Below are 23,356 nucleotides of genomic sequence, written 5' to 3'. Positions count from 1 at the left end.
TGCTTTGTCCCTAATTTGCTGGCTTGTAGGATTCTGGAGCTGCAGACTGAAGCTCAGCTGTTCAAGGGAAGGTCACCTGCTGTCAGACACCCATGAGGCGGATCTGGAGGGGTGGGGGCTTTTAACTCTCTGCCTCCCAGAGCTGAGGAAAAAGACAGGCTTGTTCTTTGCTCAGTATTTAATTTTTAAAACAGAGAGGGGTGGTGGTGATAGGTTTGAAATTCCCTGTCCTTTTGACCCTAGGCAAATTTGAGGCCTGCCACACTGGGGAGTTGTGTTCTTAGGTATAGTAGGTCACTCTGCTCATGTTCAGAGGTACTTGTCTCTCCGGGCAGCTTGTGGAAGCAAATAATAATTTTAAAAAAGAGGGTCAGGAGATGAGTTATAGGGAGTTTAGAAGTGAAAGGATGTGAAGTGCAGTAAAGGCTAGATCCTTTCCTGACCTATCTGCTTCACCTCTGCTAGCCGTGATACCACACTTGCTTTTTGGCTACTCGGACTGAATAATCTGGCAGCCACACTTAAGACCCTGAGTGTCTCACGCAGGACTCTGCTGGAGGCTGCTAAGACTTGTAGCAGATACACTGCCCAAGATGGAATATTGGTGCTTGGTTCAAATTTCTGCTCAGCTAGTGGTAGCTTTGTCATTCAATTTATAACAATTGAACTCTCTCCTCTCCTAGAGAATCTTACCCAGGAGTCCTGTTCTGACGTCTTCCAGCCGTCTCTCGTGTGTGTGTGTGTGTGTGTGTGTGTGTGTGCGCACACACACAGACACACTGGTAATTCAAGGCCATTTGCTTGTCTGTCACCTGTGTTTTTGTGTGTGTGACACCATTCCTGCCTCTCCCTCTCCCTCCCTCCCTCCCTCCCTCTCTCCACTGGCAGCTCTTTTCATCTGCATGGATGCTTTCTCCTGCTCAGCCATGCAGAGGGAGATTTTATGAGGCAGGCAGCCAATGCTTGGGCTATGGACAGTCTTAAATTAACGGATGTAAACCCTGTTGCTCTGCACGCCCCTGAGAAATCACTCCTGCCTAAACACCGCCTCTTGATAGACAGCAACTGAGACTGCAGATTCCTCAAGCACCGTCCCATCCCTGTGTCTTAATAGCATCGGACCACAAAAAGGGCCGCACTCGTTTTGTTATCATGGCATAGAGAGAGGCTCAGCCTCAAAACCTTTTTCCAGTGTCAAAGCTCAGTCTGGGAAACGCAAGAGCAGGAATAGCCAGTGCAGTGCCCTCCAGATATTTCTGGACTTTAGTTCCCATCAGCCCCAGCCAGTGTGACCAATGGGCAGGGATGATGGAGTTGCTGTTCAGTGTCTGGTGGGTGCAATGTTGTCTACCGTTGTAGTAGGTGAATGGTGCGTTTCCTTTGGGTACAATAGTTGGCTCCTGACTCATCTGGGGTCAGAAGGAAGGACATTTCTGCACCCACCAACCTACCCACCCACCCTCAAAATAGATAAATAAAAATACAATAATCCATCTGAACAAAGCTTTTAATAAGAAGGGCTACTCTGGGTGATCTGATGAGGTGGGTGCAGCAATTCAAGTAGATTAGCATGCATTTACTGTGATTTAGAATTTAAATCGAGCTTTGTTTATTTATTTCCAGCACATAATAACAATAATAAGTATTATTATTAGTAGTATTAGTATTTATTAAGCATGTAAGTACAGTATTTTGCAGTCATAATACTACAAATTAGTGTTCTAAGTCACAGCAAACAAGTGAAGAGAGAGAAAGAGAATAAAAATACATGTTGCATTAACAAACAGCTGTAATGACAAGTGGAAAGATATTTGCAACATCTGATTCTTTTCACTAAATTCTAAGTTATTTATTTCTTAATTTTTTAAAAATTAAATAAAAAATATAGTCTCAAAGTATTCTCATCAATGCATATGTATTTATAGTTTCATGTACCTTATTGCACCAGTATATAATAAAAATATTGCATTCTTCAGCAAAATTCCATTCTTCAGTAACCAAGATGGCGCCCTCCAGATATTGTTGAACTCCAATTCCCATCAGGCGCAGCCAGCATAGCCAAAGGTCAGGAATGAATTATTAATTTTTTAATTTCTATCCAACCCTTCCTCCAAAGAAGAAAGTTGTAGCCCAACAATATCTGAAGGATATCATGTTTACTACCCCTGCTGTAGATGGAAATTGGGAATAACAGGGACAAAACTAGGTGTCAGGGGCTGGCTGGATGAAGAGGAGTGGTGGGAGGCACAGGCTGGGGAACCCGCAAGGGAAAACCCAGAGGAGGAAGGCTCAGAGCCAGGGGATTGGTGGTGGGACACTGAGGAGAGGTCAGAGCGAGAAGATTGGGGGGAGGAGTTGGATGCTGAAGGGGCAGCAGAGTTTAGTGAGCAAGAAGAGCTGGTGACAGGGAGCAGTTCAGACTCTGAGGCTGAAGCAGACGAGGTGGGTCAATATGCTGTTGAATAATCCAGGGAGTCTCCTGCTGTGACAGGCTCTCCTCCTGCCTGATCTCCAATAACTTGCTGAGTAATGAGACTAGTGTAACAGAGGCCAGAGGTGCGCAGACACGGTTTGAAACTGCTTGGGAAACATCCGGGAGAGAAGGAGCCTTAGAGAGGGTGGAAGTCAGGGATTAGTCCTGGCAACTGCTCCATAGGGGCAAGGCCTGCTGGGAAGGGTTGCTGATACCACTAGGCTGAGTGAGTTGTATGTTTCCTTGAATAAAGCATTAACTTCACCAACAACATAGGTCTGCTGCTTTTATTGCTGACCTATGTCTGACTCCAGTCCTCACACTAGGATAGAACAATTATCCTTGACATTTATATATGCAAGGGATACTTTCTTTCTCAGTTGGATATGGAGGAACAGTAATGTAGGCCCCCACGTGAAGTGCCACCTCATCCACCATTTGTGAGAAAATAGACGCCTTCTTGCATATAACCCATAATTAGGGCTACCATGTGTCTGGATTTTCCTGGCCATTATTGGGATTTCAAGGGTGGAATTGACTTCCAGGGGAGAATTTCCCAAAGGTGGTGCTTTGTCCTGGATCTTGGTGTTTCAGTTCTGGTTTTTACTTTTTGAAATATGGCAACCCTACCCATAATCAGAATGCCTAAGAAGACTTTGCTTTCGTTCATGTGAACACAATATCAAGCACACATGTACGGTCTGTGCAGCATTAGCAGTATACATTGTTCAAAGTGTATTTTTATCTGACAAAACATTGCAGAGTGTGCTCTGCCGTTCAAGGGCTTTTGATTTAGTTCAGCTTGTATGGAACACTTTTGGCTAAAAACTGAAACAGACGTTTAGTTTCCATGGCTGCAGCACATGGGGGGGGGGGGAATGTGGTTGGCCAGCCGCATGTCGTAGGAACACATTGCAGAAACACAAGTGATGAAAAGTGTCAAAACAATTTCTCCCCGGAAAACTTTAATTTTTTTTTTAAACTTCACTTTTGTCTTTTTTCAACAGTTTTACAAAAGATACTTCTACAGAGCTTGTGGTGGCAAAAAAAGAGAGGAGACCAAAAATAGCTGTGCAGTAATTAGGTGAGTATAAAATGATGTTGGCTTCCAACTTTCTGTACTTGATTTTGCTTAAAACATTGTTTTTACTCTTTCTGATAGTATTGATTAGGGTAGATAAAAGCACAGCAGTTTCAGGTTTGTTTTTAAGGCTTTAAACAGGAGCAACTTGTGCTAGTTACCTGCCTCCAAGTGGTCTGTTTGAACTTTGTGTTGAAAGATTAAAATTCAGCTGAAAGATGGGACCTTGTTAAAAAAAAAAAAGCAGATTTGCATAATTTCTCTTCTTTTTGTATATTTGATTCTGGTCTTGCTAGTGGTAGGAGCTTTTCAGGACACTGAAGGCCCAGCTCCAGTCTTTGGAAATGGCATTTAACCATTCAATCTGGATCTTGAGGTTTCAACAGGCGTTGTCCAGTGTACGCACACTTGTAAGCATATCTTCAAAGCCAAAAGGCCCCAGCTCCACCATTAGGCAGAGCTGAGTATAATTTAAAAACAAATGAACATGTAAATTGTGAGTTGTTCACAATATTGTTGTATTTTTACTGCTAGGGAGAGGGAAAGGTGATTGTGAGGTTTTCTGTCTCGGATGCCAAAATAATTTGACCAGTCTTAGGTACCACCTATCTTTGACTTGCAGGAACCTCAGGCAGCATTACCTCATGCTCACCCAACAACACATTATGTGATTTATTGATTTACTAATGGGCTATCAATACAACAGGTACTGAGTGTTGATGAACATGCACTCACTAAACCATTTGGATCTCTGCCTCTTGATGCACTCTTTACCTTTCTCTTATTGGCTGATTGATTCTGATGTCAGAGATCCCAGCCAAGGTGTTTTTCACAATTCTTATGACTGCCATTGGCTTACTGTATGATGACATAGAGAGGCTTTCCAGCCTTGACCTGGGGCAGTTTAGCACTTAGAGGTTGTGGTTTATCAGAAGTTAGAAATGGAAATCTGAGTTCTGTAAGCAGCCTAACAGAAACTGCCCCCTTCCTATGTCTTAGTATTTTGTAGGCTTTGAATAGATTCCTTCCCCCCCCCTTTTTTTTTGCAATTGGGTGGTCTCAGTGCCTTTTGATGAAAACAGTCAAAAATATTTAGTAATGTGCTTACCACATTTATAGCACTCCCTCCAAGTTTCTGGAGGTGGTAGATATACTTCCACATTAAAAAAAAACAGAAGTAAACAAGTTTGAATATACACAAAACAAATAAGTGAGTATAGAAAGGATCATTACACTTTCATTATATAGTCAGATAGACCATACAGATGTCATAAAGTTCCCAGGAGTATATATATAGGTCTGCATTATCTTGTAAATTATTGCACCCCAAAACACTCAACGTCTCTACCAAAAGGCTGTCAAGTTGTCAACCTTCTCCAACTCTTACCCTGTTAGTTAACTTGCCCTTACATGCAATGCCCCATGCTTCAATAATCCATTCTTCCAAAGTTGGTATTCTCATTTTCTCCCAATTGTAATAGATAGTCTCACTGTTTTATCCTCACAACAACCCTGTGAGGTAGGTTAGGCTGAGAGACGGTGATTGGCCCAAGGTGACCTTCACTGAGTGACCTTCATGGATGAGTATGGTTTTTAATCTGGATCTCTCTCTCTAGTCTTGAGTCCAACGCACTAGCTTGGCTATGCGATTTAAACAAAAAAACCTGCTATGTGCCTGTAAATTCAAAATGGCTATCAACTGATAAAATCAAGCATTATAAAGACTGAAAACAATCTGTAAGCACAAATCATAAATAACACGAATGTTAAATGCTCAGACCTTGATTAGCCTTCTATGTAGTGCTTTCACTGTGTTTCAAATCTACACAGGTATGCTGAAAAGGGATTCTGCCAACAATAATAAAGAACACTGAGGCCACAGGAGAAAAGGCCCTGCTCTGTTCTATAGCTCCTGCACAGGGAGAATTTAAAACAGGGAGGTTCTCCCTAACTCTTGAGCTTAAGCATTGGCTAAGTTACCATTATACCTATTTTACAGATTGGCTATAACTAAGCCATATATACTCTATATGTGCTGATACATATCCTGGCCATGTTTCTGCTCTACTGATATACATGTCTTAACAGTCATTGTATCACCCCAGGGAACTGCAGTTCTCGAAGGGTAGTTCTCAGCTGAAATTACACCATAAATATGTGTGCTATGGATATATATGGAGGGAGGGAGAATTGCTGAAGGTGGCATAGTGAATCCAGGGGAGAAGTGGCACCTGCTGCATTTTGCCTCCCATCACATTGTTCCACCTAGGGGCCTGTGTGGGCCCTACTTTTCCTTCCCACCAGTACCTGCTCTGCTGTGCCTCTGCTTGGCACAGCTGCTGTTGCCACTAGGTTGCCCTGGCACATCTTGCTTGCACTGCTTGCTGGGGCTTGCTGGCCCTGTTGCTCATCCACCTTGACATTCCGGTTCCCCCACGCCCTTGCCTCATGGGGGCACGCAACCACCTGTTCTGCTTGGCTCCGTTCACCTTGAAGGAGAGGAAAGCCCAGAAGCCAACAAAGGAGGCTGAGGCAGGGACAGGAGCTGCCTGAACCTGCTCTTGGTTGGGAGATGCTGTGGAACGGCCAGAGAAACAGTAACAGGGGGAGGAGAGCTGGCAAATGGAAGGGGTTATCCAGCTCAAGCACATCTTTTCTCTTTGTCAGAGCAGAAAGGATCCCAAAGACGATAAAGTGAGCTTTGTCAACAGTGGTGCCCCACAATGTGGAGCTTCCTCACTGAGATGTTTGCTGTGCTCACTCCATTATGACCGTTAAGAAACCTGACAGCGGTTAATTTATGCAGGGAGTTGCAGGGGGTGCGATGTCTCAAGTATACCTCAAACTCCTACCCTGTGATCTGGAAACCTTACCCATAAATTCCCAATGAGGGTGGGGGAATGACCCTTAAAAACTTATACCACCTGGAATGGGAGGGAAGGTGAATCAGGGTCAGCTGCTGTAAGCTCTTAAGGGCTCCAACCTCTTCAAACATAATAGTTCAGAGGGGAATTAATTTAGGACCAGAGGGAAAGACCCTAATGCCACCCGCCTCCTCCAAGATACTGTAGGTTATTAGAGGTTCAGTCAGGCACACTTGACTTTGCTTTTGTTTGTTTTCCTTTTAAACTGAGGCTCTTAACTTTTTTTTTTTTTACTGTCTACCATGAGACAGTGAGCATCCTCAGTCTCCATAAGGATGCTTTAGAGTTTCACACCTGCATGTACTTGGGGAAACTCACAAGTAGGCTCACTAAGTGCAGGACTACCAAGTTGCTAGGGGACCAGCATCACAGGGCACCTGGCAAGGCCTACTATACGTTAAGACAATTTTGGTGTCCTACACGCTAGGGATTTTGCCCATCCAATCTGAAGAACGAGGCACTGCCATCAAGTTCACTATTGAATGTAATGAGAATAATAATGGTGAGATGATGACATCAACCAGGGATGGGGAACACCTAGCCTTCTGGACATTGTTGGATGCCAACTCCCATCAGGCCCAGCTACCCTGGCCAATGGGCGGGGAATGATGGGAGCTGTAGTCCAAATATATCTGGATGGTCACAGATACAGATTAGCAGAATCATCCTTACGTTGAACAGTGTGTGAGTTAAAATCAATGCTTTTTTCTGGAAGAAGGTGGGGGAACTCAACATGAAGTTTGTTTATTGCAGGCCCAGTTGCAGTGCTTAATAAATCAAGCAGACAATGATCTGGATTCGAAATGGCCACAACTTTATTGATTACAGATATATGTGGATTTTTGGCTCAGGCATTGGGTGAATAGCTGTTCTAGTTGCCGCCTCCTGACAAAAAGAATTTAATTATTTTATTTTTAAAAGGTAAGGGAACTCAGTTCCCCCGCATTCCTGCTGAAAAACCCTGCTTAAGATGACTTGTATGTTTGCAAGTATTCTCGTGGGGAGGTGTGCCTCTCTGTAAGCTGCAGGATAGCAGTTGGAAGCTATCCTGTGGTGTGTAGGTTTTGCACTCCTTGCAGCATTCCTCCCAGGTTAACCTCTATACGAATGAATGTGAGTGCTAAAATTCTTCCCTATGGCTGTTGACTGTAGCCAGTTTAGCTGCATAAACCCACCATGGGTGCTGTTTCTTGGTCATGCTTGCTGGAGTGTGACAGAACGCTGGAAAAGGGGCCTTGGATGGCAGGATGGATGGACAGGCAGGTGGATGGATAAGTTCTTTGCCCTAGACTATATATGCTCTGAAGCAACCTTCCTCAACTTGGTGGCTTCCAAATGCCAATAGGGGTTGGAGCCAGCATAGCCGATGGTCAGGAATGATGGATGTTGTGTTGTTGTGAGCTGTGGATGGCATCAGGTTGCAGAAGGGTCTTTTAAAACAGTAGTTTCCACACTGTGGCACTGCTAGGAGATGCTACTGCAGTAAAAGATGTCTTAGTTAGGTGGTGGGGGAGAAGGTATGACACTCAGGTGTGCATTGCACCCTGACTCTAGTTGTATCCTGTGGGTAAGACTGAGGAAGGTGCCATTCATAGTGCTTTTCAGACTACCTAAGGTTTATCATGAATTTCAAAACTGGGCGTGTGCACCCTGTTCTCTTTACAGGTATGGGCAAGTTGTAAAAACATGTCCTTTGTTAACATGTTCAAAAATCAGGAAGGATTTTAGGGGTGGATAAGTACATTTCCCCATCCCCTGTCTGTGTGTGTTTCTGTCTGTCTGAAGTTTTGGTGTGATTCAGATTTTAGGTTTCCTTTTTTTTAATGGATGCCATTTGGAAAATATTTAGCCTTACAGAAGCAAAAAGGGAAAAGCATCTCATTGTGTTGCTGACATTGCAAACAGTAATGGTCTTTTGTTGTATTAATGAACGCTGTGATCATGTTACACTGAGGGCTGGCCACACACACAACCCACCCAGATGTTCTCTTGGGACAGCTACTTTGGAATACATAGGAGCTATGTGTTGCACAACCGTGCAGTAAATAATTTCAGCAAAGGTTGTGCAAGGATAACTTGCAGGAGGATTGCAGCACTGTATATTTTTAGGTATATATATCTAAAATGTTTTAAGGGAAAGGCTAAAATTGCAACTTCTGAATGTGCTGAACAAGTGTGTGTGAACACATGCATTATACAATTGGAGGTAATTTTCCTGGCTGAGTGTACATTTCATGGCATTTCTGGTGCATTGGCCCAACCAGGGTGTGTTTTTCATCAACATTATTAGTTTTCATCTTATTAATTCTTAATCTTGGTTGATTATCTTGGTTGATTGTTGTATTGCACCACACTGATGGAGGGTGTTGCTTCACAGTTGCGATGCCTGCAACCTAGACAGGGCCACCCCAGTCTTTCCGTGAGTGAAAGTGTCTGGTGTAGGTTCAGTGGTCTGTCCATAATGGAATGCCCGATTCCTTGTGCAGAACAGACCTCCTGGTATCTGCAAGAGGCCCTCTCTTGCAGAGTACCGTGTTTGATTTGGTATATAATGAACGAGATGGTATTTTTTAATTATTATTTTTAGGTATCTGTCCCAAGCTATATAGGGCTTTATACCCTAGAAGCAGCACCTTGAACAACTCAGTAGCTAATTTGATGGTGTGTGCTCATGATGGCACTGGGGCAGTTATATGTGATCCTGCTTCCAATAATGTTTGTGCCTGCAGAAGTTCCTGCTTTGTTTCTGGTCAGTGTGTGTGTGTCTTGTAACTTCCTGCTGAAATCCTCAAACTTTTTATATACCACAAAAGTGCCCAACCCAAGATTGGTGGAGGTTTTTTTGCTTTTGGTTTTTGCAGGTGTGTTCTGCAACATGGCATTGACACAGCAATAGTACATTAGTGGTGGATTTATACTGGACCGACTCCACATCATACTGCTTTATTAGTTGGTCCATGATGCTACCTGCAATCTTACCACATTATTGCCACGGGGGCGGGGGGCGGGTGGAACTCTTGCATTACAGCACAACAAGCACCCCAGAACACAATCATGAGTATAAATAATCATGATTGCATAATAAAAAGGACATGGGGGGCACACATTCCTGTTCATTTTTGGGCCCACTTTTGTTGCTTTCCAGGATGCATTCCAGACATTTGGCTGCCCTCATTCTGCCGTCTTAGAATACTGTAGTTCTTATCACCATTAGGGATGCCCTATCTCTCTTTAAATCACAATGCATTCGTGGTTTTCCCCACATCCTGTTGCAGGCAGTTCCTCAGGTTCATCTGGCTGGTTATTTTGCTGCCACTCCTTTTAATTGAGTGCACTTTTATACTGCAAGCAAGGAAGGACCTACTCCTCAGAGATCACCAGCTTCTAATGTTTGATTTCTCCCCATCCCCACACCTCTTCTTTTCCTTTCTTTTTCTTTGGGAACCTAACCCGTGGGAGCAGCATAATGCAAAGAAATAGCTCCAGGCTTCTCAGACTGGTCCATGGTGATGTCTGTGGCCATTTAAGTATTGCTTCATAGCAAAGGCAAACAGTAGAGAACTCACTGTACCCTTGGCTGTTGTTTGTCTGCTAGTGGCTCATGACCCACAACCAGGTCACGACCTCAGGACCATTTTTCTGAGCTTAGTGCAAAATTTGTACTCTCCTAACCTCTGAGGCCCTGGCTCTGTGTAAGCAACTGCTGTTGCTACGAGCTTTTGGAAGGAAAATGCAGCAAAAAGGAACTCAGAAAGCTGATTTATACAGTTCTGAGTTGGACCTACTGGTTCACCTAGTTCAGTACTTTCCACACTGGCTGGCAGCAATTCCGAAGTAATTGAATTCAATAGTGCTTCCTCCTAGGTAAGAAGGGTTAGGAATGCAGCATTATTCACATATTTGTTAAATGTGTTAAAACCAATTTAACAAATTTGATGTGCAGATTCTTCTGTGGCTCCTGCTGTATGAGGGCACAAACACTTTCCAGAAGGGAACAGGTTCTAATTAAAATGTTTTAATAGAATAATGATAAGCAGGGCTTTATCAAGGCTGCCCTAAGTAGGGCAGATAAAAATGTCAGGTATTATGCCTCCAATTGAAATACTAGTTTGAACATCTTAAGATTGTCAATGCACAGTCCCGTCCCCCCCATTAGCACTTATTCATCTTGCCCCTGAGTAGTCAGGTATGTTGAAAACAAGCACAGAAAATATCCAGTTAAAAATCAAACTATATTGGATAAAACAGATCAGTAACAGTATTAGCAATAAAAACAACAAAGAGTCTTGTGGCACCTTTAATACATTTATTAAGGCATAAACTCTCATAGACACTTTAATACATGTGAAAATACTCTTTGTTGCCTTTAGCTGCTACAGAGTCACAGCAACCCTTCTGGAAGCTGTTCTTCAGCCATGGCAGTGGGGAGCTGGGGACAGGACCGACCCATCCCTAGGAAGCAGCAGGTGAATTGGGTATGGATGCCAAAGGCACAGATCTCTTGCCAGTTTCATTTGTGAAGGTAACCTCACAATCGTTAAGGCGTAAAGGAAAATAGATACTCATACTACACACACACACAAACATACTTTTTTTGCAATTTAAACTTGAATATATCTTGGTGAAAGCCTTTAGACTTTGATGAGTATCTCCCCTCCAAAAAAGCCCCACTCCACTGTGCCTTTCTGAAATGGTGCCCCTCCTTTGGTGGTGGTCCCACAGTTGTGGACTGTTCTGCCTTTCAAAGCCTTCCGTGCAACACCATCCTAAGCTTTAGAAGACTGCTGAAAATGTAGGCCTTCCATCGGGCTTTGAGGGATAATTACGCAACTTCTGTGCTCTGTGCACTTGGTGTTTGCGCATGTATGTGTATAACCATCGTATTTATGCCATTTAAGAGGAAGCTGCTGGTAGCTGCCATCCAGGGTTTTGGAGCGTAGTGTCATCAGCATGTGGATGACATTCAGCTTTATTAGTCTATTCCCTCTGAATCAGAAAAGCCTGCCTGTGTTTCCAGTGATGGATTGAGGCAGACTCCTGATAAGACGATGGTGCTGTGGTGAGGCCTTTCTCATGCCCAGGAATTTAGAGAAACAACCTGTTCTGGATGGGGTTGCACTTCCCCTGAAGGAGCAGGTGTGTAGCTCAGGAGTGATCTAAAGCTCACCTGAGGCCCAGGTGGCTTCACTGGAGTCCTGTGACGAGCTCCGGCTGGTTCAACAGCTATGGCCATTCGTGGACCGGGATAGCTTGGCTATGGTAGTCCATGCTCTAGTAACTGTAATATATTTTATATGGGGCTTCCCTTGAAGACTGTCCGGAAGCTGCAGCTGGTGCAGAATGGGTCTGTTAAGCAGGGCAGCAGGTTGAAGCATGTCAGCAATCCTGAAAACACTGCACTTGTTGCCTGTGAGCTCCGGGCCCAATTCATGGTTCTGGTCCTGTTGTACAAAGGCCTGAGCAGCTCAGGGCCCCAGTACTTAAAGGAACACCTCCATCTAATATCTACTGGCCTGTGTTTTGAGATCTGTGGGATGGTGCTGATGAGTATGGCCCGTGGGGCAGCAGCTAATGGCAGGGCTTTTCCCCATGGCAAGGCCTCTTTCATGGCACTCCCTCCCCAGGAGTGCATCCATCCCCAACACTGATGGCCTTAAGGTGCCAACTGAAGAAGACATATCTGTTTGCTTGGGCTTTTGAAGCATGAATATTGATTGGCATTTCAGCAGCTGGTGTTCTTTTTTTTCTTTTCTTTTTTGCATACGTTTTGGTTTTAGAGGTGCGTTTTTCTATGTTGTAATTATTGTACAGCTTGCATTTCCTCCGTTGTTCACTGCCCTCGGCTCCCACAGGGAGAAGGGCAGTCTAGAACTGAAATAACATACAATAAATAAATAATATCCTACCTTTTGGTCCTGCAGGGTCCTTACATTATTTCAAAAATAATATGCAGTTAAAATTGTAACATTCAAATCGGGGGTGGAGAAAACCTTCCATAAAGCAACCTGCAATTATTACCAATTAAAACCTAAAAAAAAAAAAAGACACCAGAAACACTTTAACAGATTAGAACAGAATTCAACAGCATTGTTATTATTTTATATGTGGAGCTTATTATTGATGTAGTTTTCTTTATGCTTTGTGACAATATGACTTAACTTGTACTGCATGCTAAGCATTTGAAAGCAAATTACGTACTTTAGATGTATTCTGCCCCAAAAACCCATACAAGATAACATCTATTAACAAACAAACTCAGGAGTCCAGTGTTGACATTTGGTGGGAGCACCAGTCCATGTTAAGCATTTTTTAAAGAAAAGGAGGGCTCCTTGTTGAGTCCACCTGTTTAGATATTATCCAGTGGCTGATCACACATTTTGTGCACACGTTATCTCTGGTTCAGTTCTCAGCATCTTTCACTAAAAGGATTGCTGCTGGCAGCAGGGCTGCACAAGATCTGCACATGGTGCCTGACACCATGGAGAGATGATGTCAGTGCCAGAGAGTAGACAACACTGGGCTAGAATAGACAGACCAATGAGAAAGGGCACGTAGCTCAGTGCTAGAGCATCTGCTTTGCATGCAAAAGGTTCAATCCCCAGCATCTCCAGGGTAGAGCTACTGCCTGAAACCCTGGAGAGCCACTGCCAGCCAGTGTAGACAGCAGAGAGCTAGGTGGACCAGTGATGGGATTGCATGGCACCTTCCCCCGTTCCTTCCTATCAGGCAGCAGAGCTTCATATGTGTATTCATTTGTGTATTGATGAATTCAATTTATATCTTGCCCTGCCTCCCTGAAGGGTGCCCTTTCTCTTACATCTTCAGAAAGGAGCCCTATAAATATAGACATAAATAAATTGAATAGGGTGTGTGTGTATAGTAATGGGGGATGCCAGCTGTAGTGACATTCAGATGCGTATATACCCAAGTAGGAAAAAGGCAGACATTCAGGGTCACACACACTGTTGAATAAAGGTGATTTAGAACTCAAAAAGAAGAAGAAGGAACCACTGCTGTGAAATTATTTAGTGTAACCAATATTTATCCACCGGGGCAAAGAAAAGAGTCTGAATGTATCAGAAACAACCAAGAGACTTGTGAGCCCTTAAAGCAGGCATAGGCAAACTCCAGCTCTCCAGATGTTTAGGACTACAATTCCCATCATCCATGACCACTGTCCTGTTAGCTAGGGATGATGGGAATTGTAGTCCCAAACATCTGGAGGACCGGTGTTTGCCTATGCCTGCCTTAAAGACTACAACATTTCTTGTGCCATGAGCCATTATGGTCGGCAAGAAGTGCCTGAAGTTTTCTTGAAGATATAAGATTTCCCTCTCCCACCATTTAAAAAGCATCCCGGAATTCAAAAGTTTATACTTTGTTGGTGTCTGTGCGTGCTGTTTCCACTTGAACCCATTAAACACACACACACAATCACTAAGTAATATGAAATTGAGTGTGCAATATAATAAAAATCTTTAATAATTCAGCCGGCGCCAACGACCCAAAATGAATCATCTGACTTTCACTCCAAGCAAGCTGAGGGCAATGTTTCGCATCAAGATGCAAATAAAGCCCCGATTAATCTTGCAACATTGCCCAACCAGCCTGATTTCTCACCACCATGCTTGTTGTTTTTAGCTGGGTTTCCCCACCCCCCCACCCCAGTTATAGTCCAAGATTAAGGCGTGGATTTTTGGCTTCCTTGCCCCCGCGTAACAAGTGCAGGCAAAATTAGCGGGTGGGCGAGGAACCGGTGCAAAGGCGGGGGAGGGGCCGGGGCGGGGCTCGGCTTGCTCCCCTCCGGAGGAGAGGCGGCGAGGGAAAGAGACTGGCTGGCTGCTGCTTTGCGAGAGAAGCCTGCCGACTGGCGACTCCGCCTGCTTCTTTCCAGGCCAGGAGGCACGAAGAAGGAGGAGGGGGGTTCCTGCAGGAGGGGGCGGGGGCGGTCAAGCAGAGAGCCTCCCCCATGCAAACTCCCCGGCAGGCAGGCAGGCAGGCTTCAGCCCCCGCTCCTGCTGCCAGTAGCTGCCTCCCCCGCTGTCATGAGCATCCATAAAGGAGGATCCCCCTTGCAGCGGCAGCAGCAGCCTGGCGAATAGGGCGCGCGCGCGCAGGGCGCACGGAGTGGCAAAGGCGAAGGAGACGAGGCAGAGGCTGCGGGCTGGCGGAGGAACAGGAGAGATTCAGATTGCAAGCAAGCCGGGACGCTTCGTCGGCTTCGGGAAAGCCCTGCGGGGGCCGAGGGCACGCGCCTCGCTTTGCTGGGCGCAGAGGTGGGGAGGGAAGAATCTCCACCTCCCTCTCTCTCCAAAGGGGATTTACGCTCGCCACGTTTCTGGCGCGGCCGAAGAGAAGACTGGACTAGACGGCAATCCACCTGTCTGCCTCTCACCGCCTACCACTTCAGGAGGGCGTCAGGACGCGAAGCCACCGGAGGCGCCTCTGGTCACTCCCCCTGCAGGGAGAGTCAAGCAGGACCCCGCGCACCCCGCCCCCTAAAGCCTTTCCACGCTCGGTAAGGTTGGCCAGAACAGCGCCCCCGCTCCCCCCCCCCCCAGCAACGCCGGACAGGCTTCCGTTTTCCAAAGAGGCAGCTCCCTGCCACCTTCTTGGCCAGATCTTCGCCCGCCTCCAACATCTGGCATAGCCATGACTCTCTGATCGCACGTCTCTCCACCCCCGCCGCAGGCACGCAGAGTGCGCCGCCCCTCATCCCCAATTTTGGCCTAAGCTGAAAAGGGCACATTGGATCACCCCTCGTCCTGGGGCCCAGCTGAGCCCCTGGGTGCCCCCACCGCCGTTGGCGGGATGAAGCCTTTGGAGAAATTTCTGAAGAAGCAGGGGTCTCACTTGGCTGCCCGGGCTGGCCCCGGGGCTGGTGGGCAGCTGCCTCGCAGGCAAAGCGTCTCCAAGATCCTGCTGCCCGGATTCCTCAAGGAGCCCCCCGAGGAGCCCCCCGAAGGAGGCACGGACCCTGCTGGCGATGGGCGCTGGCTGGAGCTGCGGCCCCCCGATTCCTCTCTGCGCTCCCCAACGTCCTTCTCCTCCGAGGAGCTGTCCCCAGGCGGTGGCGGAGGAGGCGAAACCCAGCTCAGCCCTGAGTCTGTACCCACCTGCTGCTGGGCACCGCTGGCAGAACCCGAGAGCCCCGATCGACTGCTGGGGAGACTTCTGGAGAGGCTGGGAGGCGATCCGACAGCCCCCCATGGTCATGGCTGCGGTGCAGGTAGGGGACGAGTCTGGGACCCTGGAACGAGAGTGGAAGGTGCCAAGCTAAGGAAAGGAAAATTCACAGTTCTAATATCAGGGGCTGATAGTGCCATAGGGAAAGGCAGCAGCAGTAGCTGACATTTTTGCACAGAATACAGGTCGATGTAGGGACTGGGAAGGGTAGGATCAGATGGACATGCCTTTACTTGGGCCCTGGAATTTGGAACCAATTTATCTGGCCTGCATAGCTCAGTTGGTTAGAGTGTGGTGCTGATAACGCCAAGGTTGTAGGTTCGATCCCTGTATTGGGACTGCTGCATATTCCTGCGTTGCAGGGGGTTGGACTAGATGATCCTCAGGGTCCCTTCCAACTCTAAAATTCTATGATATTGTGAATCAGTCCCAGAACATGTGGCATAATACTGAAGTGCATCTCTGAGCATGTGCAAAGTGCCCTTTCCTCAGTAACTGAATCCTGTCTCCCTCCCGCTTCTCCAGAATCCAAACTGAGCACCAAGCTTCCAGGTGCGATTTCCAAGCAAGCATGTTACCCTGTGTTTGAGAGGGTCTGCAGGGCCTCATTTTTAGGGAACAGAATCAGGTAGCAGGATATGGTCTCGGAATGATCAGACTCTCTCACCTTTCCATCATAATCAGCTGGTATCATCTCTGTTTGGGATCTTTGATCTGGAGAAATAGGCCCAGCATGGAGGAAGAATTTTTATGGGGGGTGGGGCAGTGAAGGAGCGGGGAGGGCAGTAACAAAGTTAAGGGGGGGGGCTTCCCTCTCCTTCAGCCTGGTGATTGCACCTGTTTAAGGGATGATGGCAAACATAGGAAGAGCAGACTGAGTGCTGAGTGCACTCTCTGCTCGCAGGAATGCTGCAGATGGAGCATTTGTGTTGGGGCAGGGGTGGAGAGCCTGTGGCCCTCAACATGTTGCTGGACCGCAGCTCCCATCATCCCTGATCATGGACCGTGCCAGCTGGGGCTGATGGGAGGAGGAGTTCAACATTCCCTAAAGGGCTCCAGACTCCATATCCCTGGTGTAAGGGGAACTCGTGATTGGGGTTGGGTGGAATTATGATGTTGAAGGCTTGCCTGCTCCTGGGGTTGCCTAGAGGAGTTCAGTGGAGACTATGTGGCAAGATCAAACTTTGGGGGGCTTAAAGGTGAAAATGGATGCAAAAGAGCTTCTGCCACATGGTGAAGTTTCCAGTGAAAGTTATAACAACAACAACAACAACAACAACAACTTTATTATTTATACGCTGTCCATCTGGCTGGGTTTCCCCAGCCACTTTGGACGGCTCACAGCTAGTTGTATGGTAGGGGTTTGGGGGAAGAAGGTCTGGGGTCAAAGAGAAAAGACATCTAGGAGTGGGTAAAGGAGGTGAGTGGCTTCTCCAGAGCTTAGTACTGGAGCTAGTGGAGTTTTAAGAGGGTGAACTGTCAGCTAGAAAGTGCCAGTTCTGTTCGATCCCGGAATCATTGACTCGCATCAAGCAACTCTTAGCTTCAGCCCCCACTTCTATGGGAATAGGGATAATAATCTCTGGTCTCCTTTGCTGTGTTGTTGTAAGGTTAGTGAATGAGGATACAGTATGTAGGGTTTCGAACCCTTTGGCAAAAAGTGCTACATAACTGCTAAATATTTTGTAATGGTTACCGTATTTTTCGCTCTATAAGACGCACCTAGTTTTTGGAGGAGGAAAACAAGGGGGAAAAAATTCTGAATCTCAGAAGCCAGAACAGCAAGAGGGATCGCTGCGCAGTGAAAGCAGCAATCCCTCTTGCTGTTCTGGCTTCTGGGATAGCTGCGCAGCCTGCATTCACTCCATAAGACGCACACACATTTCCCCTTACTTTTTAGGAGGGAAAAAGTGAGTCTTATAGAGCAAAAAATACGGTAATTGCTCTGTACAGTGGTACCTCGGGTTACATACACTTCAGGTTACATACGCTTCAGGTTACAGACTCCGCCAACCCAGAAATAGTACCTCGGGTTAAGAACTTTGCTTCAGGATGAGAACAGAAATCGTGCTCTGGCAGCACGGCGGCAGCAGGAGGCCCCATTAGCTAAAGTGGTGCTTCAGGTTAAAAACAGTTTCAGGTTAAGAACGGACCTCCGGAACGAATTAAGTTCTTAAGCCGAGGTACCGCTGTAATTAGGCTTTTGTTTTTTTTAAGTACAAAATGTATTACAGTACAGCAATTATTCTCACATCTGTCCTGCCTCATGAGAGAGGTTGACTTTTACTGCACGCTTGTAAATAACTGCTTGACAAGTCACCTGTGGTGAGTAAGAAACACTTCCAAGTGACCAGAAAGGAATGTGTTTGTAGGGATGAGAGAGAGAAGCCTCCCCCTCTTCAGACCACTGAATGACTAATAATAGAACTAATTTGAAATGTGGACTTGTAATCTTTGTGATGTGAGTTGCAAGGCTGTTTTATCCTTGTTTTGCACATGAAGAAACAAGGTTGAGAGAAGGAGTCAATTTCTGAGCAGGCATTTGAACTCAGGCTTGTTCACACTTGCATGTACATCACCACTGGCAGCTGAACGTGTGAACTGGCTCCATTGCAAAGCGTTGTATGTGAGGTGATGCAAAGTAATATCCAAGTTCTTTCCATTGCATTAGATCCATGTTGGTTCATCCACACATGGACTGTAGTCATTGCTGGATGCTGCAGCCCTCAGGTGATGAATATTGGAGAGATAGATTTGAAGTGGCATTGGGACATTGGCACAGTTTGCACATAATTCTAAGGCAAACCATGGCCAAGCAAGCATGTGGGTACTCAGAGAAAAATCATGGCTACTTTGCTTCTTCCTCAGCCTTATTTCTGCTGCACTGTGCAGAGCTAAGCCGTGGTTTGATTTAGCATTAAGTCTGAACATGGGTTCATGGTTTGTCTTCCCAGACTGGTGGAACGTTGTGCTAAACCATGGCTTAAGTCTAGGTAGCATGGCAGCAGTCGGATTGAAGGAGGAGTAAAGCCGCCACATTTTTTACTTTGGGCGCCCGTACATTTGTTTGTTCACGTCAAGCCATAGCCAGATACACACCACAAATTTTGATGAGAATGCATTAAAAAAGAAATAGCTATCTGTGTGTGTAGGGCTTATCTTCAGTGTTTGGAAAATCAAACCTAGAATTATATTCACTGATGTGAAACTCTGGTGATGAAAATTAAAGAGAAACAGTTAAATATATATATATATAAAAGGTCTGTACATGAGGCATGCATTAAAATGCTACCATCTTCCTTACTTGTCTGTAAGGTAACAAAAAGTTAAGCATTGTCAGTACATGTGTGTGTGTGTGTGTGTGTGTGTGTGTGTTGTGTAACAATTTTGACATTCAGCTGCAGAGTAGGCATTCTTGGTATCCAGCCATTATTTGTGTTTGCTACTTGTGGTCCCTTTGCCCCAAAGTCTCTGGCACATGCACAGGACTTGGGAGATGGGAGGCCTCAATCTCCCACTTCATGCTTTTAGCATACTTAGCTTAAAGGCCCTTAGAAGTGTTGCCAAGGCAGTAGGAAATAAGGACCGCCTTTGGTAAACAGAAGTAGTTGGACTATAGCACACTACACCAGCTCCCTAATGAAAGTATCCTCCAGGATACTGGGAACAATTCTCCTTTTTTATTGAGGAGAGCTGGACTTTCTACTCACTATTTTTAAAAAATTAGGAGTGTATTAATTTTAGCAGTGAGATAATTTTTCTGGCTGGATTTTTCATGCCTAGTTACTTAAGCTCAGAACAGTTGTTGCAGGCAAGAAAAGAATAAATATGCAAATTCTTTCTGGACATGTGCAAAGTGCTTTTGGGTTGTGTGATTGACTATACATCTGAGAATAGAAGGAGGAGCTTCTAGGTCAGAAGGCACAAAATTTCCAAGCAAGGGTGGAAATGTAAAAAGGTAAAAGTATACATTGGTACCTTGGTTCTCAAACTTAATCCGTTCCGGAAGTCCGTTCCAAAACTAAAGCATTCCAAAGCCAAGGTGCGCTTTCCCATAGAAAGTAATGCAAAATGAATTGTAATTCGTTCCAGACTTTGAAAAGCAACCCCACTAAAACTGCAATATAACATGAATTTTACTATCTAACGAGACCATTGATCCATAAAATGAAAGCAATAATCAATGTATTGTGCTATAAAATAAAGAAGACAGCATTGTAGATGATTTAAAAAAAAATTCTTACCTGCACTGATGATAGTCATTGTTTGGATGGGGGGCTTTTATCCATTTCTGCAGTCACGCAATCAATCAATCAGTAGCTGAACTGGGTTCCACACAGTCACAAAAACAAATTAACCAAAAAAGCCTCAAAAACAAAAATGCAAAATAAATAACAAAAACAAAAGAGCCAAATTTAATCCATTCTGGAAGTCCGTTTGACTTCCAAAATTTTCGAAAACCAAAACGCAGCTTCTGATAGGTGCAGGCGCCCCAGAAACAATAGCCGACAGCCGCATTGGATGTTTGGCTTTCGAAAAACGGAACACTTACTTCCGCGTTTTCGGCTTTTGAGAACCAAGGTGTTTGAGTACCAAGGCGTTTGAGAACCAAGGTACCACTGTATTGGGAAATGATCAATAACGAATTGGAAAAAAATGCTTACAATTACTCCCAAGAGTCATTTTTATTGGGAATAACCTAGACAGAAATTGCTAGGTGTCAGAAAAGGTGATTTATGTATGCAGCAACTGCGGCCTGTGTTTTGTTAGCCCCAAAATTGAAGGTGAGCCATGTCCCAACTTCCTTCAGTTACTATTTGGGCACAATAAAAGATCAGGTGGGCACAAACTGTATCAAGCCAGATGACTTGGAGTGGACTTTGGTTTCAAGTCTTGTGTCGTATGTAACACAGATATCATAGGCCCCAAGTCCCTGAACCTCTCTGTTAATCTTTAACACCACTCCAATGCTAAGGTTAGCTAGTATGAGAAGGAAAAGGCAGAAACGGCCTATGCTCTGTCTGGGAAAGGATGCTCATTAAACAGAGGCCCCTTTCAGGTGTTCATTTTCTACCTGTTGGTGGATTATTATTTCTTCAGGTTGCAGCAGCACTTGGCTTATGTCCCTTCCCAGTGCTCATTGGAGAGCTTTGGAAGATGTATATTATTTCTTTCTTGAGTTATGTGGTATTTAAAGCAGAGGACTGCAGGAATCTTGATGGTACAAAGGTTAAAACAAGAAGGACACAGGAAGTGAAAGCGAGAGCTGTATTGTGTACTTCAGACTCCTCCTACATATGGAATAATTGCTGCTGCAGACTTTGATCGTATTGCATTATCTTCTGGGTGGAGTTAGGCACATCAGGTGGAGTGGAACGATATGGAAATAGTTTCCTGTTCCCAACTTGTATCAGAGATGTGGGCCATTTCAGGAGAGCTTTTACATGGGGAGTTTCCTTGTGAGGTTACTAGAAAGAAGTTGAATGTGAGAGCAGGGAGCACCACTACATCCTACCCAACCACCTGCAAAAATCCAAGCTGCTGCTTTCTGCTCCGACTATATAGACCAGCTTTCTTTCTAGCCCTGTGCCAAAAAAGAAAAAGAAAAAATGAAGGAACACTGTTCTCAGCTCATATACTCTTTTTAATTTCTGGTGGCCACCAGTCATCAAAAGTCTATTAAAGATGCGTTGCTTCATGGCACATTGATGCTAGCTAAGCAAAAGCTACCTCAGTTTAAGGACAGGAGTGCTGTGGCGGATTTGTACTGCAAACACACCCAGCCACCACGCAGTTCCACAGTACCCAGTGACTCAGCTGAATGTGTGAAGTGCATCCCTCGAAAAGTATTTCGTTTCAGTTTGTCTTGAATGCTATGAAAATTCTCTCTCTGGCCGTTAATCCGTGCTGGCTCCTTCACACATGTCTGTCTTGATGCTGCCATTGACAAATTCAAAATGTGTATGTCTGTGCAATATACACAAGAGAAATGCTTAGCAGGTGACAATGACCTTCCCCCTTTCTGGCCTTCTTTTGCTTATTCTCACTCCTTTCTGCCGCTTGCCTCGTTCCTCTTCCACCTGGGATTGTCTTGTGAGCTAAAACCTCTACTCTGGCTTCCAACACCAGTAATGGTGCCTTTTATTGCTCAGGTTGATCCAGCAACTGCCCTGAGCTGTAGACGCAGCTCGGCCTTAGACGCTGCTCTCTCCTGGGTCGTTCGCAGCCCCAGCCTGACCTTGACATGGCACATTCACAGCTTGAGAGTGGGCAGGCAGCATTGGTTTTTAAAGCAGTGTCAGTTCCCCTCAAATTCAAACAGCAGCCCCTAAGCTAGCAATAAGAGTGTGTGTGTGTGTGTGTGTGTGTGTGTTTTGCTGGCTGCATTCCACCTCCTGCCTTGGTGGAGACAGGTAGAAATTAAAGAGGACTGAAGCTTGGGGGCTGAGAGGACTCTTTGGTTTACTATGAATATATCCACCTCCTTTCAAAACTAACACATGGATGCCCCTCAAGTGTGTGTGTATGTAAAGCCAGGGATTAGAGTTCCACAAAAAGAGGCAGAATTATTTGAAGATGTCTCTCTGAGCATTCAAGGGATAGAGCTTGTTTTTAAAACATTTGCTCAGCCACAATGAGAGCTAGAAACTTGCTTTTAAAAATAGCAATAATTACAACAAAATCTGAGATTCTGCAATACTGTGTGATGGAAAGGAGGGTGGGAAGATAGCTTTTTTTTGCTTTGTGGGGAGGCTGTTAATTAACTAGAGCATTGATCTTCAGGACTGAATCCCGTGGAAAACAGCGCAAACCCTCCACCCTAGCCCAGGGCTCTCAAATTGTGGTAATTGTGGGTATAAAAAGCAACTTTATACATTGAATCAGACCAGTGGGTTGTCTAGCCCTGCAGTGGAACTGCTGGTAGCCTATCCGAAACCCAGTTTTGCAAGCCAATGGGCAGAATTTCTTTCCCAGTCCTAACCAGGGCCCTTTAACTAGAACTGCTGGGAGATGAAAATAGACTTCCAGTAAAGCAAACTTGGCTCCCATGAATAGCTGGATGAAAGGAATTGAGGTTTCCATGCTCAGTTTTAAAGACCTGCAAGGCAGAGTACAAAATGCATAAATTCACCCTAAAATGGTAGACTCCTAAGGACAGGAGTCTGTACTGTTTGATATTCCTGCAAATCAGCACGTTCTGACCAAAAACGTTCAGCACATGTTCAGAGAAAAAATGGCATGGTGAACAAGGGAGAAATGGATACACCCGGCAGCAGTGATCATAACTGCAATGGGGGGGGGGAGCCGAATTTCTCTGAGCCTGTGCAGAGTTCTTTTCCAGTCTTTGCTGGCTAACCACAGTCTGCTCCTCCTATGCATTTTGGATTAGGAGGAAGTGGGGGCTTCCAGGTCATGGTGGGTGGCTTTCAGAGAGGATTGTGCCCTAGAAGAGCTCCTTTCAGAAGCCTAATTGCATCCTTCCCCACCCCCCACCCCGCCACCACAGAGGTTCTCCCCTTTCTTCCCTTCCTCCCCCACCCATTGCTGTGGGCACCCCTTCTCTGGCAGAGGGTGTGGAGTGCAACCCAGAACTCTTGGCTCCAAGACCTCTTGTTGTTAATTTATTAGACTCCAGTCGTCCTTGCTCCCAGCTTCCCACTCCAACCACTGGAGACACAGCCTCCTTTTATG

The 23,356-nt window shown here is 45.4% G+C and overlaps 1 protein-coding gene across 2 annotated transcripts in view; it reads left to right on the top strand.

The window, feature by feature from the left end:
* The window catches only part of RAPGEFL1 (Rap guanine nucleotide exchange factor like 1), a 69,661-nt gene that overhangs the window by 1,898 nt on the left and 44,407 nt on the right, over positions 1 to 23,356 (top strand). The window contains exon 2 of one of the 2 annotated variants that reach the window (XM_053363414.1): positions 3,481 to 3,557. Coding sequence is in view for 1 of the 2 variants with exons in the window: in XM_053363413.1 (XP_053219388.1) it covers positions 15,290 to 15,707 (418 nt within the window). In the remaining variant the exon portion in view is untranslated. Of the gene's footprint in view, positions 1 to 3,480; positions 3,558 to 14,292; positions 15,708 to 23,356 lie in introns of those variants that run through there. The other variant, XM_053363413.1, reaches the window with a different exon arrangement.

The sequence above is a fragment of the Podarcis raffonei genome, chromosome 13, assembly GCF_027172205.1.
Source record: "Podarcis raffonei isolate rPodRaf1 chromosome 13, rPodRaf1.pri, whole genome shotgun sequence".
In the NCBI taxonomy this organism is placed as follows: domain Eukaryota; kingdom Metazoa; phylum Chordata; class Lepidosauria; order Squamata; family Lacertidae; genus Podarcis; species Podarcis raffonei.
The sequence above is the reverse complement of the archived record's forward strand: the minus strand, read 5'-3'. Positions and strand labels throughout refer to the sequence as shown.